Source organism: Pelophylax lessonae (assembly GCF_965119305.1).
Source record: "Pelophylax lessonae genome assembly, chromosome: 2".
In the NCBI taxonomy this organism is placed as follows: domain Eukaryota; kingdom Metazoa; phylum Chordata; class Amphibia; order Anura; family Ranidae; genus Pelophylax; species Pelophylax lessonae.
In genome coordinates, this window is record NC_138769.1 from 129,906,593 (window position 1) to 129,929,145 (window position 22,553).

Consider the following 22,553-nt stretch of genomic DNA (forward strand, 5'->3'; position numbering starts at 1 on the left):
TCAGGCTGTGGCGGACTGGACCAAGGTACTCAGACGCACACTCATGGCTGATTCTGCCCCACCCACTACCGTGGAGATGGTGGACCAGATTTATCAAGGGGTCATATATTTGTGCGATGCGGCCTTAAATGAGGCCCCTTTAGCTGCGCCCCTATTCAGTGTCGCGGTGCTTAACCGTCGGCTGATATGGTTAAAGAGCTGGTCGGCTGACCAGAAATCTAGGAAGGCGGTTGCTGACATTCCCTATCCGGGGTCTCCCCTCTTTGGGGAATCCCTGGATGAATTGGTTAAGGGAGGCACTGGGGGCAAGAACACTCTGCTGCCCCAGAATCCTAAGGGCAAGTTTTTCCGCGGCAAGCAGGGTCCTGCCTTTAAACCTAATCAGGGTTCCTTTCGTGCCTTCAAGTCACAGTACAAGGGCAAACCTTTCAAGGGCCAGGGTGGCCAGAGAAAGCCCTGGACTGGCAAACAAAAATCCAGCCAAGCTGGTGCGGCGGCTCAGTCCGCCTCTGCCTGAAGGGGCGCCCTCACCCATTTCAGGGGTGGGGGGACGTTTGCGCGGTTTCCTCCAACCTTGGCTGCGCCAAGTTCAGGGAAGGTGAGTTCAGGAAATCGTTCGATCAGGGTACAAGATCGAATTTCTTTCACGGCCGGCGGACAGATTCTTTCCCTCAAATCTTCATTTGAACCCAGGGCGGTTACAAGACCTGCATCAAGCGGTGCAAGATCTCCTCGCTCAGGGGGTAATTGTCCCGGTGCCTCATCGGGACAGGTTTCGTGGGTTTTACTCAAATCTGTTCACTGTGCCCAGAAAGGAGGGTAAAGTGCATCCGATTCTGGACTTGAAAGCTCTGAACCGCTTCATGCGCGTTCGAAAATTCCGCATGGAATCGCTCGGTAGTGGCCTCTCTGAGCCCGGGAGAATTCCTGGCCTCTATCGACCTGAAGGATGCATATCTACACATCCCCATATTCGAGGGTCATCGGAGGTACCTCCGATTCGCTATCGCGAAGGAACACTATCAGTTCGTGGCGTTACCTTTCGGTCTCGCTTCGGCTCCAATGGTCTTTACCAAAGTGGCGCCTGTTCTGGGACTGCTGCAGGCGCAGGGCATTGCGGTCTTGGGTTATCTGGACGATCTCCTGTTAAGATCGAGTGCCAGTCAGAGCCTGCTGTGCGATCTGTCCACTACGGTCCAGACGCTCCAGGAGTTCGATTGGACCATCAACGTTCAGAAGTCGACCCTGTCTCCTTCGGTTCGTCTCCCGTATTTGGGAATGGTTCTGGACTCTGCTCAAGCAAAGGTGTTCTTACCGGAGGACAAACTCCGGACCCTGCAATCCCTCAGGGACAACGAATCCTCGTCACTCAGGACCTGTATGCGGTCTCTGAGGTTGATGGTATCGGCCTTCGAGGCGATACCATTTGCACAGTTTCACATGCGGTCTCTCCAAGTGGAGATCCTGGCCAGGTGGGACAGACTACCTCAGTCCTTGGACGTGAGAGTGTCTCTTAGCCGCCAAACTAGAATGGATCTCTGGATCTCTTGTGGCTTCAGTCCCCGGCTGTGTCAAAAGGAAAATCCTTCCGGCCGTTACTATGGACGGTGATTACCACGGATGCCAGCCTATCTGCCCAGGGCACTTGGTCGGAGGAGGAATTCTCCCTTCCGATCAACATTTTGGAATTGAGAGCGATCAGGCTGTGCCTGCTCCATTGGTCGGATCGTCTTCAGGGCCGTCCTGTGCGGGTGCAGACGGACAATGCCACTGCGGTGGCGTACATCAACCACCAAGGGGGCAGGAGTGCCCGGGCGGCCCAGGAAGTGACCAGGATTTTGTCTTGGGCCAAGACTCATGTCCCGGCGATCTCGGCAGTTCACATTCCGGGTGTGGAGAATTGGCAGGCCGATTATCTGAGCCGCCAGACCCTGGACCAGGGGGAATGGTCCCTGCACCTGGAGGTATTTCAGATGCTGTGTGTTAAGTGGGGATCCCCGGATGTGGATCTGTTCGCGTCTCGGCTAAACCACAAGGTGGAAAGGTTCGTGGCAAGAATGCGCGATCCTCTGGCAGACGCCTCGGATGCGCTGGTGGTGCCTTGGCATCAGTATCGTCTGATCTATGCCTTTCTTCCGATTCAGTTGTTGTCCAGGTTCCTTCGCAGGGTGGCCTCGGAACAAACACTGGTAATTCTGGTGGCGCCGGACTGGCCACGCCGTTCCTGGTACGCGGACATCGTTCACCTGGCCGTCGAGCCTCCTTGGCGGCTGCCAATGCAAGAAGATCTACTGTCTCAGGGACCGATCTTCCATCCTGCTTTACAGTCGCTGGCTTTAACGGCATGGCTGTTGAAAGCCAGGTCCTGAGAGACAGAGATCTCTCCTCTGAGGTCATTCCTACCTTAATCAAGGCTAGAAAAGCCTCGTCTGGTAAGATTTATTACCGAACTTGGAAAGCTTATTTTGCCTGGTATGAGTCCAGGGGCTTCTCTCCGCGTTCATACTCGGTGGCAAGAGTGTTGGCTTTCCTCCAATCTGGTGTTGACCAGCGCCTTGCGTTGGCTACGATTAAGGGCCAGGTTTCTGCACTGGCTGTTCTTTTTCAGCGCCTCTGGCGTCTAATTCTTTGATTCGCACCTTCATTCAAGGTGTGCGTCACTTGGCCCCTCTTAGAAGGGAGTCTCCATGGGACTTGAACTTGGTTCTGTCCGTGTTACAACGTTCTTTGTTTGAAAACATCATTACCTCTGCTGTCTAAAAAGGTTGCCTTTCTGGTGGCGATCACTTCTGCTCGCAGAGTGTCGGAGTTGGCGGCCTTGTCCTGCCGCTCCCCTTACCTGGTGGTTCATAGGGATAAGATGGTCTTGCGACCAAACCCATCCTTTCTTCCAAATGTGGTTTCGGATTTTCACCTCAATGAGGACATTGTCTTACTTTCGCTCTGTGCGAATCCTAAGCATCCTAAGGAGATTGCGTTGCATTCTTTGGATGTTAGGGCGATCAGGGTTTACCTGTCGTCGACTGAATCCTTTTGGAAATCGGATTCCCTCTTTGTCCTTCCTGAGGGACCTCGGAAGGGTATGGCTGCGTCTGCGGCGACCATTGCAAAATGGATCAGACAGACCATTGTTCAGGCTTATTCATTGAGGGAACGGGTACCACCCTTCCCTGTCAAGGCGCACTCTACCAGGTCGGTAAGTGCGTCCTGGGCTTTCCGGCATCAGGCCTCGGTGGCCCAGGTGTGCAAGGCTGCGACTTGGTCGTCAGTGCACACCTTTTCTAAATTCTACAAAATTGATGTTCTGGCATCAGCTGATGCCTCTTTTGGCGGAAAGTTCTCTGTGTGGCAGTCCAGTAGGGGACCCAGATTTTAATGGCGGGTCCCTGGCTGTTGGGGTTGTTTACCCCTTGGTTATTTGCTTTCCTGGGTTGTTGCTCCTGTTGAGCCTTTTTTGTTACCCAGAAGGTTCCCTTGCTGCTCTTGTAAGGTTCCTTTCTCTGATATGGGTACTGCGTTGCCTTTTCTGATGGTTGCGTTTCCCACCCCTCATGTCTACACTGCTTTGGGACATCCCCATTGGTGAAGACTGTATGAGTGGGAGGCGACTGTCGGAGGACGTAAGAGAAAACAGAATTTTTGTAAAATCTTACCGTAAAATTCCTTTCTCTGAGTCCTCCGACAGTCGCCGCCCCCGCCCCTCTTTTGGGGTTCTTATACACTTAACTGCTTTGATACCAAACTGAGTTGGGATGGCTATTGCAGGAGGGGTATTGGACCAGTGGGACAGCCCATAGGGGTGTGTCTATGGTAATGCTTTTTGTTTTAACAAGTCTTTTGCCTAGCTACTGTGAAGACTGTATGAGTGGGCGGCGACTGTCGGAGGACTCAGAGAAAGGAATTTTACGGTAAGATTTTACAAAAATTCAGTTTTTGTTTTCACTCTGTCCTGAGCCTAAGCATCCCAAGGTAATTGACTTGCGCTTTCTGGATGTGGTTTGGGCGATCAGGGTTTACCGGTCGGCCACAGAGTCCTTTAGGAAATCAGACTCTTTTAGTCCTTACTGAGGGATCTCGTAAGGGTTTGGCTGCGTCTGCTGCAACTATATCCCTATGGAATAGGCAGACGGTTGTACAGGCTTATTCATTGAAGGCTCAGGTTCCTCCTTTCTCTGTGACAGCGCATTCTACCAAAGAGCTGAGTGCCTCTTGGGCTTTTCATAATCAGGCCTCTGTTACTCAAGTGTGTAAGGCGGCAACTTGATCGTCCATGCATATTTTTACAAAATTCTACAAGGTAGATTTGTTGGCATCTTCGGATGCATCCTTTGGCCGCAAGGTTTTACAGGCTGCTGTTTAAAGAGACTAGTTTTTCACTTTCAGGGGTTTATAGTTTTTCTCTATGGGTAAGCTCCTGTTGTTCCTGGTTGAGCTTTGTTACCCAGTTGGCTACATTTAGCCTTTGGAAAAACGTTACCTGTTTTTTGGATGCGTTCTTCCCACCCCTCATGCCTACACTGCTTTGGGATGTCCCAATGGTCAAGAAGCATAGCTGCTGCGTCTGTAAATGGCTGATAGAGAAGACTCTATCTCTGAAGTCCATTGACAGACGCAGCACCCGCCCCTCTATTATGGGGATGGTTTGTGTCTTCTTTTCACTACTTGCTACAAAACTGATTTAAGAGCACAGTGTGTGGGGGGTTATGCCAAGAAGGACAGCCCCTATAGGCGTCAGTGAATTTTTCTGTCTCTGCCTAGTCTTCTCCTGTAGATGGCACAAAACCCAATGGTCAAGAAGCATAGCTGTGTCAATCGACTTCAGAGAAATGGATTTTATGGTAAGATCTTACAAAAATCCAGTTTTTCCTCCTGTGAATTCCTTCAGTGCCACCTAATCCCTGATCCACTACTGCAACAACCTGATTCCTTTTGCCTTCATGCCTTGACCCTAGATTCACACCTCTGTGGCTGCCGGAATCGCAGCAATTCCCAAAACTACCTGCATTGAAAATGCACTTCCCTGCTGAAATGCGTAGAGCTGTCATGCATACTGAATGGCACCCCTACAAATGTAAAATTGCAGTGCAGGTGTAGAAATGGCACGGTCAAAGACCCTGCGATTTCCCTGCACCTGCGTTTCTGCAAAAAAAAAAAAAGGTGCATGCACTTTTATTTTTTTTGCAAAAACGCAGGCACGGCAGCCCATTCATTTGACTAGGCTGCCGTACCCATGCAAACGCGGCATGCAGAGAGGCATAGGTGTGAAAGAAGATGAAACATTACTGCTCCATAAAAGCCCCTGATGTAAGTCGGTTAGCAACTAGAATGTTGTAAGAGGATTTGTGCATGACAAGTTTTCGTAAATACACATTAATTTTGTTTTTTTCCTCTAGATTCTGAAGATCCCAAAGCAGAAAGTATTTGGAGTGAAACAAGTGCCTTCACCGTTGTAAAGCCAGTGATTTCACCATCTGCAAGTGTGTGTCTGTTGATGATCAATTTATATTGTTTAATGTGTTTTTTTGGATAGTTTTATTATCCCATTTCAGTAATGGGGCCATAGGCATTGGAAAACCATACGGAATATGAAAAAAGTCTTTACAGCAAAAAATATGAAGCTTGTGTTTTGTGAAGGTTTAATAAATGCATACCAGACAGTTATGCCAAGAATGGTACTGTATCTTCAAATAATGAAGACTGTATAGTCTTAGATGTGATTTCATGCTTTTAAGAAATGTTTTACTTTTTTACCAATGACGTTATGTAATTGCATTTAATTGCATTGCTATTACATTTTCATGCAATGTGTAACATTTACTTCACCACCAGGCACTCCAGTGATAAATTTGACAGACCTTTTACTTGAACTGAACAGTGTTGTGTCAGACGTTGTCACAGCATCATCACGTGCCATGGACACAAAACAGGATTTCATCAGAAATTTAAAGATGGAAATGTAAGTCAACTAACTGACTTTTACATATCTTGATGGTGTCGCTACTTTCTTCTTTGTTTACTTTGCGGCTTCCTCTTCATTCCTGCCTTCCACTGTCACCTCTAAAAACCTAATTCTCTAGCTTTTACATAGCATGCAAGCGAAAGAGGTGTAGAGCTTAAAGTGGTTCTAAACTGTTGGCGCTATTTAAAACCTGTATTATAATAATAATCAGGCAGAAGGTTTTTTTTTTTTACCTTAATGTCTTCTCTGATTTATGGTAAACCTGCAAGCAGCTGCCCCAGCCCCCCTTATTCTTACCTAAGCCTGATCCAGCAATGTGTACGAGAGAAGCGTCTCTTGTTTCTGTCCATCCTCATTGGTTTAGATACAGCATTGGCAGCTAGTGAGGAGGGGGCAGGGCTGAGACCTGCTCTGTGTGCTGATGGACACAGAATGGGGTGCGGAAGTGATCATGCAGGAGGGCCCCTAGAGCAAGTAGCTTGCTATAGAGCACTCACCGGGGGGTAAATTTGAGTATTCTGACTCTAGGGAATTCCCCTGCTCTCAGAAAACAGCTCAGTGGGAGTGATTCCCCATCCACCTTGAATGTGTGCTATGGGAAATCATGTCAGGTGTTTTTTTTTTTTTTTTTATTCAACCTGCTGTCTCAATCATCTAGGCTGTTTAAGCTTTAATCAGCTCCTGGAAAACATTTATTTCTCTTACGTCCTCTGACAGTCGCCCCCCGTTCATACAGCCTTCACTACTGGGTAATGGCACCCTCTGCAGGAGTAAGCTAGGCAGTTTGCAATGTTAATAAAACCTTTCTATACTTAGACACACCTCTAGGGGGCTGTCCCCAGCCATTATCCTGATCCAGTTACCACTGGTCCTCAGTTTTATTCTGCCTAGTGTCAGGAGTAGGCTAGCTCTTCCTTGCTGGGGCTTAGCATCTCAGTTCTTTGTTTTTTTCCCCAAACTTTTTTTTCTCTATCGCTCATTGACAGACGTAGTCCTCGGTGATTCAACACCCTCGGGTTATGCTGCCCTCCACAGGAGTAGGACTAGACAGGAAAGAAAATGCTCTGGCCACACCCTAGGGGCAGTCCCCGAGGGTATATCCTCTCTCTGCTACAGCAAATCAGTTTTTTTCTGTCTAGTCAGGAGTAAGGACCTAGATACTTTGCTGGGATCTTCGGTCCTGGCAGGATTTTTTTCTTAGAAAAATTTTTTTTTTAGAAAGCTTTTTTCTCCAGTGTTCCTGTGAGATCTTCAAGCAAGAAAGCTGAACTGGGCGACGGGCGGGATGTTGAGATCCAGTGGTCACCCCAGTTCAGCCTACGAGTGCGTGCAGGCCATAGCTCCGCGCTGGGTCGGCCGCGACATAGTCCCACTGGACGGGGACTGACCCTGCGAGTTAAACGTCTCGCTGAAACGCCAAAGACCATGAGTCACGGCGCCCGTATTGGTCGACAGCCCTCCAACTTCGGTGGAGAGGGGTACTGTCAGGAGTTGGCGCCCGCCTGGTTCCGGTACGGTGAGTAGTATGTTCCCCCATTTCCCCTGACGTGTCCTGTGGTGAACGCGGGCCCCTCTCTGTATGGTAAGGATGGGTTCCCCTCTATCCTATAACATGGCACAGATCCCCCTATTTTGAGTGTGATTTTTGTGTACAAAAAGCCAGGAGGCTTGGTTTGGGAGCTGACAATCTAATTGCAAGTATGTTTAAATGATTGTAATCAGTGGCAGTACTGGAATCTTACTGTGATAAGAGAAAGTATCCTACCTGTCAGAAGCCACAGGACATGTATGCGGCTTTCCAGGTCATTCCTCCAGCTAAAGCATGCCTCCCGACGGCCACGCGGTCCACCAGAGTCCGGTACCGCCGGTCAAGTTGATCTCCATGAAGAGAGAGGTTTTGTGATGCCGAGATACTCTGCAGTCACGCCACTATTCTGTAACAGACCGCCGTAGATCGCACGAGGCCGCCATTTTGGCGTAGCCTCGTGTCTTCAGCATGGGGGCGGCCATGTTTGAGGTGACCCAAACACCTCGTGGAGCTAGGGGAGGCGCCGGAAGGCGTACAGAGGGGCGGAGCCGCCTCCTTTCTTCCCGGGCAGCCAGCCAAGAGACTTCCTGTCTGTTCGAGACAGTGCTGAGACTAGTTGCAGTGAACTCTGAGCATCAAGTGGTGAGCCTGGGGGTCTATCTCTCTCTCTCTCTCGCTCGATAGGGATCCCTAGCAGGTAACACTGAGGGGCTTTGTGGCGCTGGGGGTCTGAAAAAAAAAAAGGTTTTATTTTGGATTGAATTTTCCAGGTAGTAACTGGAATTATCATGGACCCTGCCACACAAGTACCCCCACCTGTTTCCCTCGAGGGGGCCACGGGACCCGCCGGTGCACAGAGTATGGATGCATTTACAGCAGTTTTGGAGTCTATGGTGGCTCGGGTGGAGGCGGCCTGTCAAGAAAGCGACCTCCGCCTACCCCTATATCATCTGACACTTCAGACTCCGAGTCTGAGATGGTCATTGCAGCTGCAGGTCCCTCTGCAAGGGCTGTTGTCTCAGGTAAAGTTCCTTAAGACAGTGAGGAGGACGTTCATACTTCCGCCATAATTCGGGAAGAAGCATTGGTGGACGCACTAGTTGTGGCGGTTTGGGAAACCTTAAGACTTGAGGTTTCACCGACAGAGGCAACTGAAACAGAGATTCCCTTTGGTACTAACAAACCCACCAAAACGGTGAAGGTTTTTCCTGTACCCAAGTGTTTTGGTAATAAAATTAAAGAAGAATGGGAGCATTCTAAGCGTACCTTTACTATTTCCAAACGTATTGCTAGACGCTATCCGTTTGAGGAATCCCTCATTAAGAAATGGACGGTACCACCAGTGGTAGACCCACCTATTTCCAGACTGAATAAAGCCACGGTTATTCCAGTAGAGGACACTTCGTCCTTTAAGGATCCGGTGGATCGGAAGGTGGAAGCGGAGTCCCGCACTATCTTTTCCCTGATAGGGTCAGCATTTAGACCAGTAATTGTCATTGGTCTGGTTTCCCAGACACTTACGGAATGGGCTAGATTGGTACGCCAGGACCTGAGGGGGAAAGATATCCCCCAGGGAACATCTGATTTGATGGAACAGATTATACAAGGGCTACAGTTTGTCTGTGACGCAGCCTTGGATGCTACCCCCCTATTAGGGCATGCATCTATGTCAGCGGTTATCCTCAGACGTGTGCTGTGGTTAAAATGCTGGTCAGCGGACCTAGGTTCCAAAAAGACCTTGACGAATCTCCCCTTTCAGGGGAATCGCCTATTTGGGGCCACCCTAGATGAGATCATTAAGGATGCCACTGGGGGCAAGAGCACTTTCTTGCCACAGGCTGCTAAAGCTAAGGGACCTCGTAACAAGCGAGGACCTTTCTTTACCGCCCATAAAGGGTTCGTACGCCCGGCTGGAACAAGCGGGAAAGGCAAGGCTCCTCCAGGAGGGTTCAAGAAGGGCTGGTCGGACAAACAAAAGACCGACTCAGCCAAACCTGAAGCAAAGGATTACACAGCCTGAAGGTGCGCCCCCACTCGGTTTGAGGGTGGGGGGACGTCTTCACCGGTATTCAGGGCATTAGATCGAGCATCGATCACTGCTACCGGTGCGATTCTTCCCTTCCAACATTTAAGTACTACAGGGAGCGGCAGTTACCGTTCCCTGAACAGATCTTTTTCTTTACCTTTTCCAAAGATTAGTCTCAGTTCCCCACAAGAATCTGATCCGGTTGAACAGACAGACCAAGAAGCCTCTAGCCAGGTGACTTCTGTCCCTGAGTTTCAACCAGGAGAGATCACCGTTCCTGACAGGAATCAGGTGTCTGATAAATGTGTGGGAACAGAGAACGAGCAGACTTTGTCGGATGGTCGGGGCCAGATAGCTCTAGGGCCGCCTGGTTCAGATCCAGTCAGCGCCAGTGGTCCTAGAAATTCTAGGCTGGCCTCGTCAAGCCGGTCTGGCCGACTTGGACATGCTAGTCGCGGACGTTCCTTGGGAACTTCGTCTCAGGGAGTGTCTGCGGTCTCAAGGACCAATCTTCCATCGTGCTTTACAGTCGCTTGTTTTAATGGCCTGGCCATTGAGACCCAGGTACTGAAGGACAGAGGGTTGTCAGCTTCAGTTATTCCTACCCTTATTAAAGCAAGGAAAGCGACTTCCAGCAAGGTCTATTATCGCACATGGAAGACTTATATCGCGTGGTGCGAATCTTTAGGGATTCCTCCACGTTACCTATTCGGTGACTCGAATATTGGCCTTTCTGCAAAAAGGAGTTGAGCAGAAACTAGCCTTGAGCACCATCAAAGGTCAAGTTTCAGCATTAGCTATCTTCTTTCAGAAACCTTTAGCTACCAAGTCCTTGGTGCGGAATTTCATCCAGGGGGTGCGGCACCTGGCTCCACCAGTCCGCGCGCCCTTACCGCCCTGGGATCTTAATTTGGTTTTGTCGGTTCTACAGAAACCTCCCTTTGAAAACATCAGGGAGATTCCCTTGCTTACTTTATCCCAGAAGGTAGCCTTCTTGGTGGCTATCACTTCTGCACGCAGGGTGTCAGAACTGGCTGCATTATCATGCCAGTCCCCATACTTAGTGATTCATAGGGATAAGGTAGTGCTTCATCCTAAGCCATCCTTTCTTCCAAAGGTGGTTTCAGATTTTCATCTGAATGAAGATATTGTACAACCTTCCTTGTGTCCTCAGCCCAATCATCATCGGGAACATGCGTTGCATTCCATGGATGTGGTTCGGGCAATCAGGGTATACCTGAAGGCGACGGAATCGTTCCGTAAGACGGATTCACTTTTTGTGATCCCGGATGGCCCCAGAAAGGGGTTGCCTGCATCTGCCGCGACTATCTCCAAATGGATCAGACAGACGGTGGTACAGGCTTATTCTATTAAGGGTCGGAGTCCTCCATTCCCTGTTAAGGCGCACTCCACTCGAGAGCTCAGTACTTCCTGGGCCTTCCGCCATCAGGCGTCAGTGGTCCAGGTATGTAAGGCGGCCACCTGGTCGTCGGTACATACCTTTACAAAATTTTATAAGATTGATGTGATGGCATCGGCGGATGCCTCATTTGGCCGCAAGGTTTTGCAGGCCGCAATTTGAGGAGACCGGTGGTCTACCTCGAGGGTTTTTTTCTGTTGAAAAATTTCTGTTGAGTCTCATCACTGAGGATGAGCATTGTAAACTTCTAGTTGGCACCGGTTGGGCCTTCTAGATTGGATTTGATTTCCATTTTCCCACCCCTCATTTGTGGTACTGCTTTGGGACGTCCCGAGGCTGTTGAATCACCAAGGACTACGTCTGTCAATGAGCGATAGAGAAAAATGGATTTTTGTAAAATCTTACCGTAAAATCCTTTTCTCTTAGCTCATTGACAGACGTAGTACCCGCCCCTCTGTTTTGGAGTTGGGTTGGGTTAAATTCTCTAGACACTGCTTTGTGACATAACTGATTTGCTGTAGCAGAGAGAGAGAGGATATACCCTCGGGGACTGCCCCTAGAGTGTGGCCAGAGCATTTTCTTTCCTGTCTAGTCCTACTCCTGTGGAGGGCAGCATAACCCGAGGGTGTTGAATCACCGAGGACTACGTTTGTCAATGAGCTAAGAGAAAAGGATTTTACGGTAAGATTTTACAAAAATCTATTTTTTTCTTTGAAAATATTTTTTATTTCTCTCACGATCGCTAGTTAGTCAGGCTATTTTCCTGGAGGACTACAAGCAACAGCAGAGCTGGGCCTCGCACTGGATAATATAGACCCTTATGGAGTCCCAGCCTGCCAACGAGCGTCACAGGTCACTGGTGCACCCTGGCCTCGCAACGACAGTGCCCCTCGGGATGGAGACGAGCCTGCGGAGGTCCATCTTCGCCGGGGGTGTCTCAACTCCGGAACGCCTGCGTGTTGCTAGCATCCCTCCCTGGCTGACGGCACCCCCACTCAGGGTGGGAGGTCTCCCGTATCAGAGCGGTGCCCGCTTTTTTTCTGGACTGGTGAGTACTACTACCCCCTTGTCCCTGGGACTTGGACCTGTAGGGGGGGTTCTGTGGGCCCACTCTTAGGGGATGGCAGTGCTGGTGGTCTCTGTGGAACCCCTCTTCTGGCTAGCGTGGTTAGTTCCCCTCCCTCCCTGACCCAGCTAGGGGCACTGTGCGGTGCACTTTGCTGTACCTAGTTTGCATGGGGGGCTCTGTAGCGTCCAGGGGTTCCTTTTGGGGTTCCCTGTGGTGGCCAGATGGTGATTGTATGCCTAATTGGCCCCGTTTTAGCGCGGCCGCCATCTTGGGTGAGAGCAGGCTGGCTGGGCTCATTGTAAGGGCAGCAGCCATTTTAGATCCCTGTTCTTTCGCCGATCGGGCGCCATCTTGGTTGTGGGCAAGCGCCTAGTAAGGGGGGCGGCCATTTTACCTGTGATTCCTCCCATTGCCTTTCATTAGGCATCTTGTTCTTGTGGCTCAGGGTGGGCATAGGCCTCTAGGGGGTGAGGTCACTCCCCCCCCTCCTCTCCTTTTCACTGAGCAGCGGGTGGTAAAAAACACTGACACTGTGGGGGATTTATGCTGTTTTCTCGGGCATTATCATGTTAAAATGTTTTTCCTCTTGTGGCTATTGCCTTCCCTGATGGGGCTCCGCAGATAATGCAAGTTGTGGTGGGGGTCCGCGGGAACTGCCGTTTTTAAAGGGCCAGCGTCCCATTCATTTTAAATTACATTAATGGACTCCCAGGATGACAATTTCATCACAGACCTGGTTTTGACTTCAGGTACTCCTGAATCCTCTTCCATTGCCTATTTTTATGCTGCTCTTGCCACTTTGGCGTCCAACGTAGTTCTGCTGCTGTCTGAATGCACTTCTAATAAACGGCCTATGCCCTCGCAGTCTTCTGACTCAGAGCCCGTTTTTGTTGCCACAGACAATGTCCCCCTTGAGGGGTTCCAGTCCTCCCATTCCGATGGTGGGGGAGATGTGTCTTCCTCCATGGTGGCGCGGGAAGGTGCCACGGTTGATACACTCCTTAGCTCCGTTAAGAAGACTTTGTATCTTGATGATGAGCCCTCCCTGTCGGGTGAGCGAGTTTCCTTCAGGTCCCGCTCAGCCCAGAAGTCGGGTCAGGTTTTCCCCTGTCCCGAGGAGTTTCCCGAACCTGGGAATGACCAGTGGTGTCACATTGAGCATATGCTGACGGTACCCAAGCGGTTTTCATACCGTTATCTTTTTGCGGATCCTGTTGATAACCGCTGGACGGTGTCTCCTACTGTGGACCATACTGTTTCTACACTTTTATGCCGTGGAGGACTCCCCGGTGTTTTCAGGATCCGACATTTGGGCGTGGGAGATGCCCTCCCGCCATATCTACTTGGTGGCGGTCTCCTTGCTCACACCTATGTTCACTTCGGGGATGGTTTCCCAAGCTGTCGCGGAATGGACCGGGGCACTAAGACGCACGTTAGTGGCGGAGTCGGTATCTCCGGCTGCCCTGGACATGGTGGATCAAGTGACCCAGGCCGTGATGTCCCGGTGTGCCGCAGCTCTAGACGAGGCCCCTTTGGTCACACGGCTATCTGCAGTCAGGGTTGCGATCTGCCGCATTGTGTGGCTAAGAAGCTGGTCGGTTGACTACGCTCCCAAATAGACTGTGTCTGATGTCCCTTATGTGTGTAATCAACCTTCTGGGGACACTCTAGATGAGTTGATCTAAGGGCTTACGGAAGGCAAGAGTGATGTTTTGCCCCAGGCTTCTAAGGGTGAATCCCCCCCCCCCCCGCGCTAGGTGGGGCCCTCCCTTTAAGGCTCATCGTGGGCCCTTTCGTGCCTTCGGGGCACAGGAAAAGGGAAGTCCTTCAAGTCCTCCGGTGGTAATGAGCAGCCATGGTCGGGTAAGACCATGGGAGGTTGGGCCAGTTTGGAGGCACAGTTCCCCCTTTGCCCACAGGGATGCCCTCACCCTTTGCAGGGGTGGGGGGATGTCTGCATTATTTTCGGGAACCCTGGTTGTCCCGAATCCGGGACAGGTGGGTTCAAGAGCTGATTCATTCAGGGTACAAGATCGTGTTTTGATCTCTCCCCGCAGACGGTTCTTTTCCATCACATCTCCATCTGACTCACGCAGGGGGCGGTTCAAGATTTTCTCGCCCAGGGGGTCAGTTTTGCTGTTTTTTTCATCCAATCTGATCACGGTGCCCAGGAAAGTGGGCAAAGTGCATCCGATTCTGGACCTAAAGTCTCTGTACCGTTTTTTGTTAGGGTACAAAAGTTCAGGGTGGAATCCATCCGGTCGGTGGTGGCTTCGTTGAGTCCAGGGGACTTTCTGACCTCCATCGACTTGCAGGATGTGTATCTGCACATCCCGATCTGTGAGGGTCACCAGCGGTACCTTCGCTTTGCGGTGGCAGAGGAGCATTATCGGTTTGTAGCGTTGCCCTTCGGCCTCGCTTCGGCTCCCAGGGCATTCACCAGGGTTTTGGCTCCAGTGCTAGCTTCACTGCGATTAAAGGGGATTGTGGTCCTCAATTATCTGGACGACCTCCTGTTAAGGTCGAGCTCGTGTGCCACTCTGGCGAGCGATCTGTCACTCACGGTTCAGACACTCCTGGAATTCGGGTGTACGGTCTACTTCCGTAAGCCGGTTCTGCCTCCTTCAGTTCACCTCCCGTACCTGCGGATGATACTGGACTCCGCTCTTTCGTTAGTCTTCTACCGGAGGAGTAGCCCTGGACCTTACAGGGCAGGATCAGGTTCCTCAAGGATACCGATCTCTCCTCTCTGCGGGCCTGCGTGCGGTCTCTGGGTCTGATGGTTTCAGCTTTCGAGGCTATCCCTTTTTCTCAGTTTTCACACGAGAACAGGTGGGACAGAATGCCTCAGTTGTTGGACATCGTTGGACAGGAGGATTTCTCTGAGCCACCTTGCAAGATCGGATCTTTTGTGGTGGCTCCTGTTGCTAACTCAAGGCACAAGGCAACTGACACAAGGCAAAGTCCTTCCAGCCACTGCTATGGCCGGTGGTCACCACGGTTGCCAGACTGACGGCCTGGGGTGGAGTTCTGGGCACGCTTTGTGCCCAGGGGATGTGGTCGGCGGAGGAGGCTTCCTTGCCGATATAAACATTTTGGAGCTCCATGCAATCGAGCTGTGCTTGTTCCGTTGGTCAACTCGGCTTCAGGGTTGCCTAGTTCGGGTCCAGGCGGACAGCGCCACGGCTTTGGTATTCATCAATTACCGAGGGGGCAGCGAGAGTGCCGAGCGGCCAGGGAAGTGGCCGAGATCCTCTCTTGGGCCAAGACGCACGTTCCAGCGATTTTGGCGGTCCACATTCTGGGTGTGGACAACAGGCAGGCGGACTATCTGAGTCGCCTGGCACTGGACCAGGGGGGATGATCCCTGCATCCGGAGGTGTTTCGCCTCCTGTGTGCCCGGTGGGGGACTCCGGACGTAGATCTGTTTGCGTCCCGTCTCAACAAAATGGTGGGAAGGTTCGTGACCTGAACCCGCTATCCTCTGGAGGATGCCACGGAACCGTTAATGGTGCCTTGGCACCCGTTCCGACTGATTTATGCCTTCCCTCCGATTCGGCTGTTATCCAGATTTCTCCGCAGTTTGGATTCAAGTAATTCTGGTGGCCCCAGGCTGGCCGTGCTGGTCTTGGTACGCAGACATCGTGCAGATGGTCGTCGAGCCTCCCTGGCGGCTTCTGCTGAGAGACGATCTACTGTCTCAAGGGACGATCTTCAATCCTGCCTTGCAGTCTCTGGCTTTGACAGCGTGGCTGTTGAAAGCCTAGTCTTGACGGGCGGAGGCCTCCCGAATGCTGTTTTTTCTGACCTTATTAAAGGCTCGAAAAGCTACCTCTAGCAAAATTTCTCATCGCACCTGGATTTCCATCTCCGCTCCTTTTCGGTGGCGGGGGTTTTGGCCTTCCTGCAGGAAGGTGTGGATCAGTGCCTGGCGCTAACCACAATCAAAGGTCAGTTGTCGGCTTTGGCTGTTTCTTTTCCAACGTCATTTTGGCGACTTTTTCCTTGATTCGCTGAGGTTGGCTCCCTTGCCTCCCTTGGACCTGAATCGGGTTTTGTCCGTTTTGCAACGACCTCCCTTTTAGGACATCAGAGACATTCCTCTGCCTGTGTTGTCCCAGAAAGTTGCCTTTCTGGTGGCTATCGACTCTGCTCGCAGAGTATTTGACTTGGCGGCTCTGTCTTGCCGTTCAACTTATCTGTTGTTCATAGGGATTTAGTGGTCTTGCAACCCATTTAATCTTTTCTCCCCACGGTGGTATCTGCTTTCCACCTCAATGAGGATATTGTTCTGCCTTCGCTTTGTGCGAAGCCCAAGCTTCCCAAGGAATCTGCCTTGCATTCCTTGGATGTAGTTCGGACGATCAGGGTTTACCTGTTTGCCACGGAGTCTTTTAGGTCGTCTGATTCCCTGTTTGTCCTTCCTGAGGGACCTTGGAAGGTTTCGGCTGCTTCCGCGGCAACCATTTCTAAATGGATCAGACAGACGATTGTTTCCAGCCTATTCAATCGAGGGTCAGGTTCCTCCTTTCCCTGAAAAGGCACATTCTACTAGAGCTGTTAGTGCCTCTTGGGTGTTTTCGCCATCAGGTTTCTGTGGCTCAGGTGTGCAAAGTGGCAACCTGGTCGTCTGTGCACACTTTCACAAAATTCTACAGAATTGATGTATTGGCATCCTCAGATGCTTCCTTTGGCCGCAAGGTTTTGAGTGCGGCGGTTGTTTGAAGAGACGTGTTTTTTTTTCCGGTCTCTTCCTGGGGTGTTTTTCTGGTTGTTTTGTTACCTTTTCGGTAGGTTGCATCTTCCCACCCCTCACACCTGCACTGCTTTGGGACATCCCACTAGTGAAGGCCGTGAAATTCTTTCACCTTTATGCGGTCCCTGGGCTTGATGGTGTCGGCTTTCGAGGCGATCCCATTTGCGCAGTTTCACACAAGATCTCTTCAAGCGGAGATTCTGGTCCGGTGGGACAGACATCCTCAGTCTTTGGAAAGGAGGATTTCTTTGAGCCCTTAAGTCAGATCGGATCTCCTGTGGTGACTCCAGTCTCTGGCTCTGAAGGAAGGCAAGTCCTTTCGTCCGTTACTATGGACTGTGGTCACCACAGACGCCAGCCTGTTGGGCTGGGGTGGAGTTCTGGGCAAGTTGTCTGCCCAGGGCACTTGGTCGGAGGGGGAATCCTCCCTGCCGATAAATGTCTTGCTGCGGGCAATCAGGCTCTGTTTGCTCCGTTGGTCGGAACGACTTCGGGGCTGCCCAGTGCGTGTCCAGACGGACAACGCAACTGCGGTGGCTTACATCAATCACCAAGGGGGCACCAAGAGTGCCCGGGTGGCCAAGGAAGTGGCCGAGATTCTGTCCTGGGCCAAGACGCAGGTCCCGGCGATTTCGGCAGTTCACATTCCAGGTGTGGAGAACTGGCAGGCGGACTATCTGAGTCGCCAGACCCTGGACCAAGGGGAATGGTCCCTCCACTCAGGTGTTTCAGATGCTGTGTGCGCGGTGGGGATCCCCGGACGTGGATCTGTTCGCGTCTCGTCTCAACAACAAGGTGGGAAGGATCGTGGCAAGAACGCGAGACCCTTTGGCGGTCACCTCGGACGCGTTGGTGGTGCCTTGGCATCAGTATCGGCTGATTTATGCCTTTCCCCCAATTCAGATTCCTTCGCAGGGTGGTCTCGGAACCGAGGTTGGTGATTCTGGTGGTCCCAGACTGGCCGCACCGGTTTTGGTACGCGGACATCATGCAACTGGTCGTCGAGCCTCCCTGGCGTCTCCCGCTAAGAGACGATCTTCTGTCTCAAGGGCCGATCTTCCATCCTGCTTTATAGTCGCTGGCTTTGACGGCGTGGCTGTTGAAAGCCAGGTCTTGAGAGACAGAGGTCTCTCGTCGGCGGTCATTCCTACCTTGCTCAAGGCCAGGAAGGCCTCCTCCGGTAAGATATATTATCGTACCTGGAAGGCTTATTTCGCCTGGTGCGAGTTGCAGGGTTTCAATCCTCGCTCCTTTTCGGTGGCGAGAGTGTTGGCTTTCCTGCAAACTGGTGTGGAGCAGCGTCTTGCGCTGACCACTATTAAGGGCCAGTTGTCTGCGCTGGCCATTCTCTTTTAGCGCGTCAAATTCCTTGATCCGCACCTTCATTCAAGGGGTGCGTCATCTGGCTCCACCTAGGAGGGCACCCTTGCCCCCTTGGGACCTGAATTTGGTTCTGTCCGTTTTGCAACGTCCTCCCTTTGAGAACATCCGGGAGATTCCTCTGCCGGTGCTGTCACAGAAAGTTACCTTTCTGGTGGCGATCACCTCTGGTTGCAGAGTGTGTCGGAATTGACAGCCCTGTCTTGCCGCTCCCCCTATCTGGTTCTCCATAGGGATAAAGTGGTCTTGCGACCTCATCAGTCCTTTCTTCCGAAGGTGGTTTCAGACTTCCATCTCATCGAGGACATTGTCTTACCTTCGCTATGTGCGAAGCCTAAGCATCCTAAGGAGTTTGCCTTGCATTCCTTGGATGTGGTCCGTGCGATCAGGGTTTACCTGTCATCTACGGAATACTTCAGAAAGTCGGATTGTCTTTTTTTCCTTCCTGAGGGACCTCGGAAGGGTACAGCTGTGTCTGCGGCAACCATTTCAAAATGGATCCGGCAGACGATTGTGCAGGCCTATTCAATTAGGGATCAGGTTCCACCTTTCCCTGTCACAGCGCACTCTACCAGAGCGATTAGTGCGTCTTGGGCCTTCCGCCATCAGGCGTCAGTGTGCATACCTTTACCAACGCCCGTGCATACCGTGCATACCTTTACCAAATTTTACAAACTTGATGTCTTGGCATCAGCGGATGCCTCTTTTGGCCGCAAAGTTTTAAGTGCGGCAGTGCCTTAGGGGAGACGGGGTCGTTTTTGGCCTGTCTCCTCCTGTTGGGGTTTTTTTTTCCCTTTGCGTTTTGTTTTCCTGTGTTTTCGCTCCTGTTGAGCTCTCTTGTTGCCCAGTGTTTGCCTTTCTGGTTCAGAAAAGGTTCTTTTCTCTGACCTGGGTGCTGCGTTGCCTTTCTTGACGGTTACGTTTTCCCACCCCTCACATCTACACTGCTTTGGGACGTCCCAGACTTGCAGATTGTATTAGTGGGCGGCGACTGTCGGAGGACGTAAGAGAAAATATAATTTTTGCAAGAACTTATCGTAAAATTATTTTCTCGGAGTCCTCTGACAGTCAAAGCCCCCCCCCCCCACCCCTCTTTTGGGGTTCATGGATCTCTATACTGCTTGCTACCAAACTTAATTGGGAATGAAGCTAGCTGGGGGTATTGACCAGAGGGACAGCCCCCTGTAGGTGTGTCTATCCAAAGTTTTTGTGGATATTATAACAAAATCTTCTGCCTAGCTTACTCCTGTGGAGAAGGCCAATACCCAGAATTTTATGGTCAGTTCTTACAAAAATTCTATTTTTACTTTGTGAGTGTCCACCTTTATTCTCCCATCACTAACACGTTATATAAGCCCTAACCCATTCTAAAAGAAAAGAATGCTAGGATAAAATATTTTCTAATTAGATTGGCCTGTGTGTGTGTTGATATCTGACTTTGTAGTGACACTTGCCTGTAAGGTCCTCTCGGTTGAGGATTGATGTGAATTGTTCCAAATCAAAAATATCTATGATACAGTCAATCGCAGATTGATGGCCCAAATCAAAAAACACCTCTCTGATACAGTCTGTTGAGGACTGAGGTGAACTGTTCTATGTGCTTTTATAGAGTTTTATAATATGTTGGATCTTTATAGGAGTAAAAATACATCCTAAATCTCATCTTCTCATTTTCTATAGCTCCTCTTTGAAGGAAGAGCTGCAGAATCAAAGATACCAGCATAAGTCTGATGTGCGTGACCTGCAGGATGAGATCGGCAAGCTAAGAAAAATGAACGGTGTCCTTGAGGAGAAAATAACCAGTAAGGAAAAGGTGAATATTCAGCCACTGTTCTCAAAACTATAGTACTTTTACTATTTAAAGTTTATCCACAGTAGATCTGCCATAGGCTAGGGGGCCTGTTTCTGTTAGGCCCTTATGTTTATAAATCGCAATTGCTGTTCTGAATGTGTTTCTTAGCCCCCATGCACACAGGGCATCAGAAAAAAGGAGCTGCAGAGCCACTTCTAACGCCAGGAAAAAGCAGCTGTAAAAACGTGCTTTCAGTAGCTTTTTCCATTGCAGGTTTGGCCACGTCGCTTTTAGCAGTGTTTTTTCTGCCTCCATTCAAAATCAATGGTTCCCTATGGGAGTCTATTGATTTGAATGAAAGAAGCATCGAAAGTCTGATCACGATGATCCGACTTGCGCTGTGAGAATCTTGAGGGTGAACTCCACGCCAAAATGGGGGGGGGGGGGAATGGCGTGGGGTCCCCCCCAAAATCCACACCAGACCCTTATCCGAGCATGCAGGCCAGGAAAGGGGAGGGGACGAGCGAGCGGCCCCACCCCCCCAGACCATACCAGGCCACACGCCCTCAACATGGGGGGTGTGGGGGCTTTGGGGCAGGGGGGGGCTTTGCACCAGACCGGATGAATATTTTTAATAAACTTTTTAAAACTTCTCCTGTCATTATTACATACACTGCCTATTATGGGGTGAATGGATAGGGGTACAATGTACCCCATACCCATTCACATAGGGATTTGGGGGGGGCTTGTTGTTAAAGGGGGCTTCCAGATTCCGATAAGCCCGCTGCCCGAAGACCCCCACAACCACCGGCTAGGGTTGTCGAGAAGAGGCCCTTGTCCTCGTCAACATGAGGGCAAGGTGCTTTGGGGTGGGGGGGTGCAGAGCCCCCCCTGCCCCAAAGCACCCACACCCCCCATGTTGAGGGCGTGTGGCCTGGTATGGTCCAGGGAGGGTGTGGCCGCTCGCTCGTCCCCTTTCCTTGCCTGCAGGGCTGCATGCTCGGATAAGGGTCTGGTATGGATTTTTGGGGGGGGGACCCCACGCCGTTTTTTCGGCATGGGGCTACCCTCAAAATCCATACCAGACCCGAAGGGCCTGGTTTGGAACCTGGGGGGGGGGGGACCGGGGGGGGGGGGGGACCCCCACGCTGTTTTTTTCCCCATTTTAGCGTGGAGTTCCCCCTCAAGATTCTCACAGCGCAAGTCGCACCGCAAGTCGGATCATCGTGTTCAGACTTGCGATGCTCCTTTCATTCAAATCAATAGGCTCCCATAGGGAACCATTGATTTTGAATGGAAAAAAAGAAAACGTATTTTCTCTAGTTGCACAGCTGATCTGACACCCCCCCCCCCCGATGGAAACCGGTGCATGATCAGACCATCTAATACAATGAATATCTATCTAATTTAGTAATTTTTTGTAGTAAAAACGTATCTATTAGAAGCAAGTCGATACGTGAATATGTGTGGTAAGCATTAGAAAAAAAGGTTAAGTCGCACTCTGATGAATGCTGGCATCTCCAAATGTCAAATAGATCTGTGGTGGATATGAAGTTCGCCAGTGACGCCCTGTGAGGTTGTTTTTTGGGGGATACTTGAGAGGTATAGATCCGTGTCTGGTACCGCATTAAAATCGCCACTTAGAATTACATGGCCTTGGCACACAGAAGTTACTTTTTTCAAAATTTTCATCAGGAAAGACAATTGCTTAGTATTTGACTATAAAATGACTATTGTGTATTTAACACCATTGATCTCACAGATTAGTATAATGAATCTGCCAGAAGCATCTAGGTCATGGGTGTCCAACCTTTTGGCTTCTCTGGGCCACATTGAGTGTAGAGAAATTTTCTCGGGCCGCATATAAAATATATACTATAGTTAAGGTATATAAGTAATAAAACACTGCTGCGCCCTTCCCGCGCTGCCGCACCCCCCCCTCCCCCCAGCACTAATTTAACTCAACTAGTGGATGATCCCCTCTGAGGCAGCCTCTGCCTACAGTTAGTTGGAAACCTCTGTGGCCGTGCCCCCGACTCGACTTCCTTTCTCCCCGGGCCGCAGGTTGGACATGCCTGGTCTAGGTGGACTTCTAGTTGTTTAAATTGGATAGAATTTTTAATGCCAATTGCTGCTCCTCCTTTATTTTTTTTCTAGAAGGGCCATTGGCACAAAAAGCATGTGGAAAGTTCTTGTGTTTAAAGATAGGTGGTTTATGTGAGGCAAAATGAGTCTCCTGAAAGCAGACGATATCACACTTAAGTCATTCCACTTCCTTCCAGGCCATTTGTCTCTTATAATGGCTAGTCAGGCCCTTTACAATCGGAGGATATTTGGAAGGCGATGTAAGTGTAGTCAGTTATGTTATAGCCGATATAGTAGAGAATTGGCGTGAGACCGTAGCTGTAGATGTAAGTTACCTGTTTTAGGGCGGGTTACAGGTGTAAACGGCCAACACAGAAGACAGGTATGCTGGTTGAGGACAGGTATCTCCGGTTAGATGTCCGTATGTTCAGTGAACTGTGAATGAAAAGCTTGACAATAGTTGTGTAACAGTCCTCACAAACAAGAGACAGAAAATTATAGAACATATTAAAAAAAAAAAAAAAAGTGATTCCGTATG

General features: G+C 50.4%; 1 protein-coding gene across 1 annotated transcript in view; it reads left to right on the forward strand.

Annotated features, from left to right (window-relative positions):
* The window catches only part of SPAG5 (sperm associated antigen 5), a 374,185-nt gene that overhangs the window by 289,004 nt on the left and 62,628 nt on the right, over positions 1 to 22,553 (forward strand). The window contains exons 18-20 of the mRNA XM_082245996.1: positions 5,394 to 5,477; positions 5,830 to 5,956; positions 19,819 to 19,951. Coding sequence (XP_082102122.1) covers positions 5,394 to 5,477; positions 5,830 to 5,956; positions 19,819 to 19,951 — 344 coding nt within the window. The remainder of the gene's footprint in view (positions 1 to 5,393; positions 5,478 to 5,829; positions 5,957 to 19,818; positions 19,952 to 22,553) is intronic.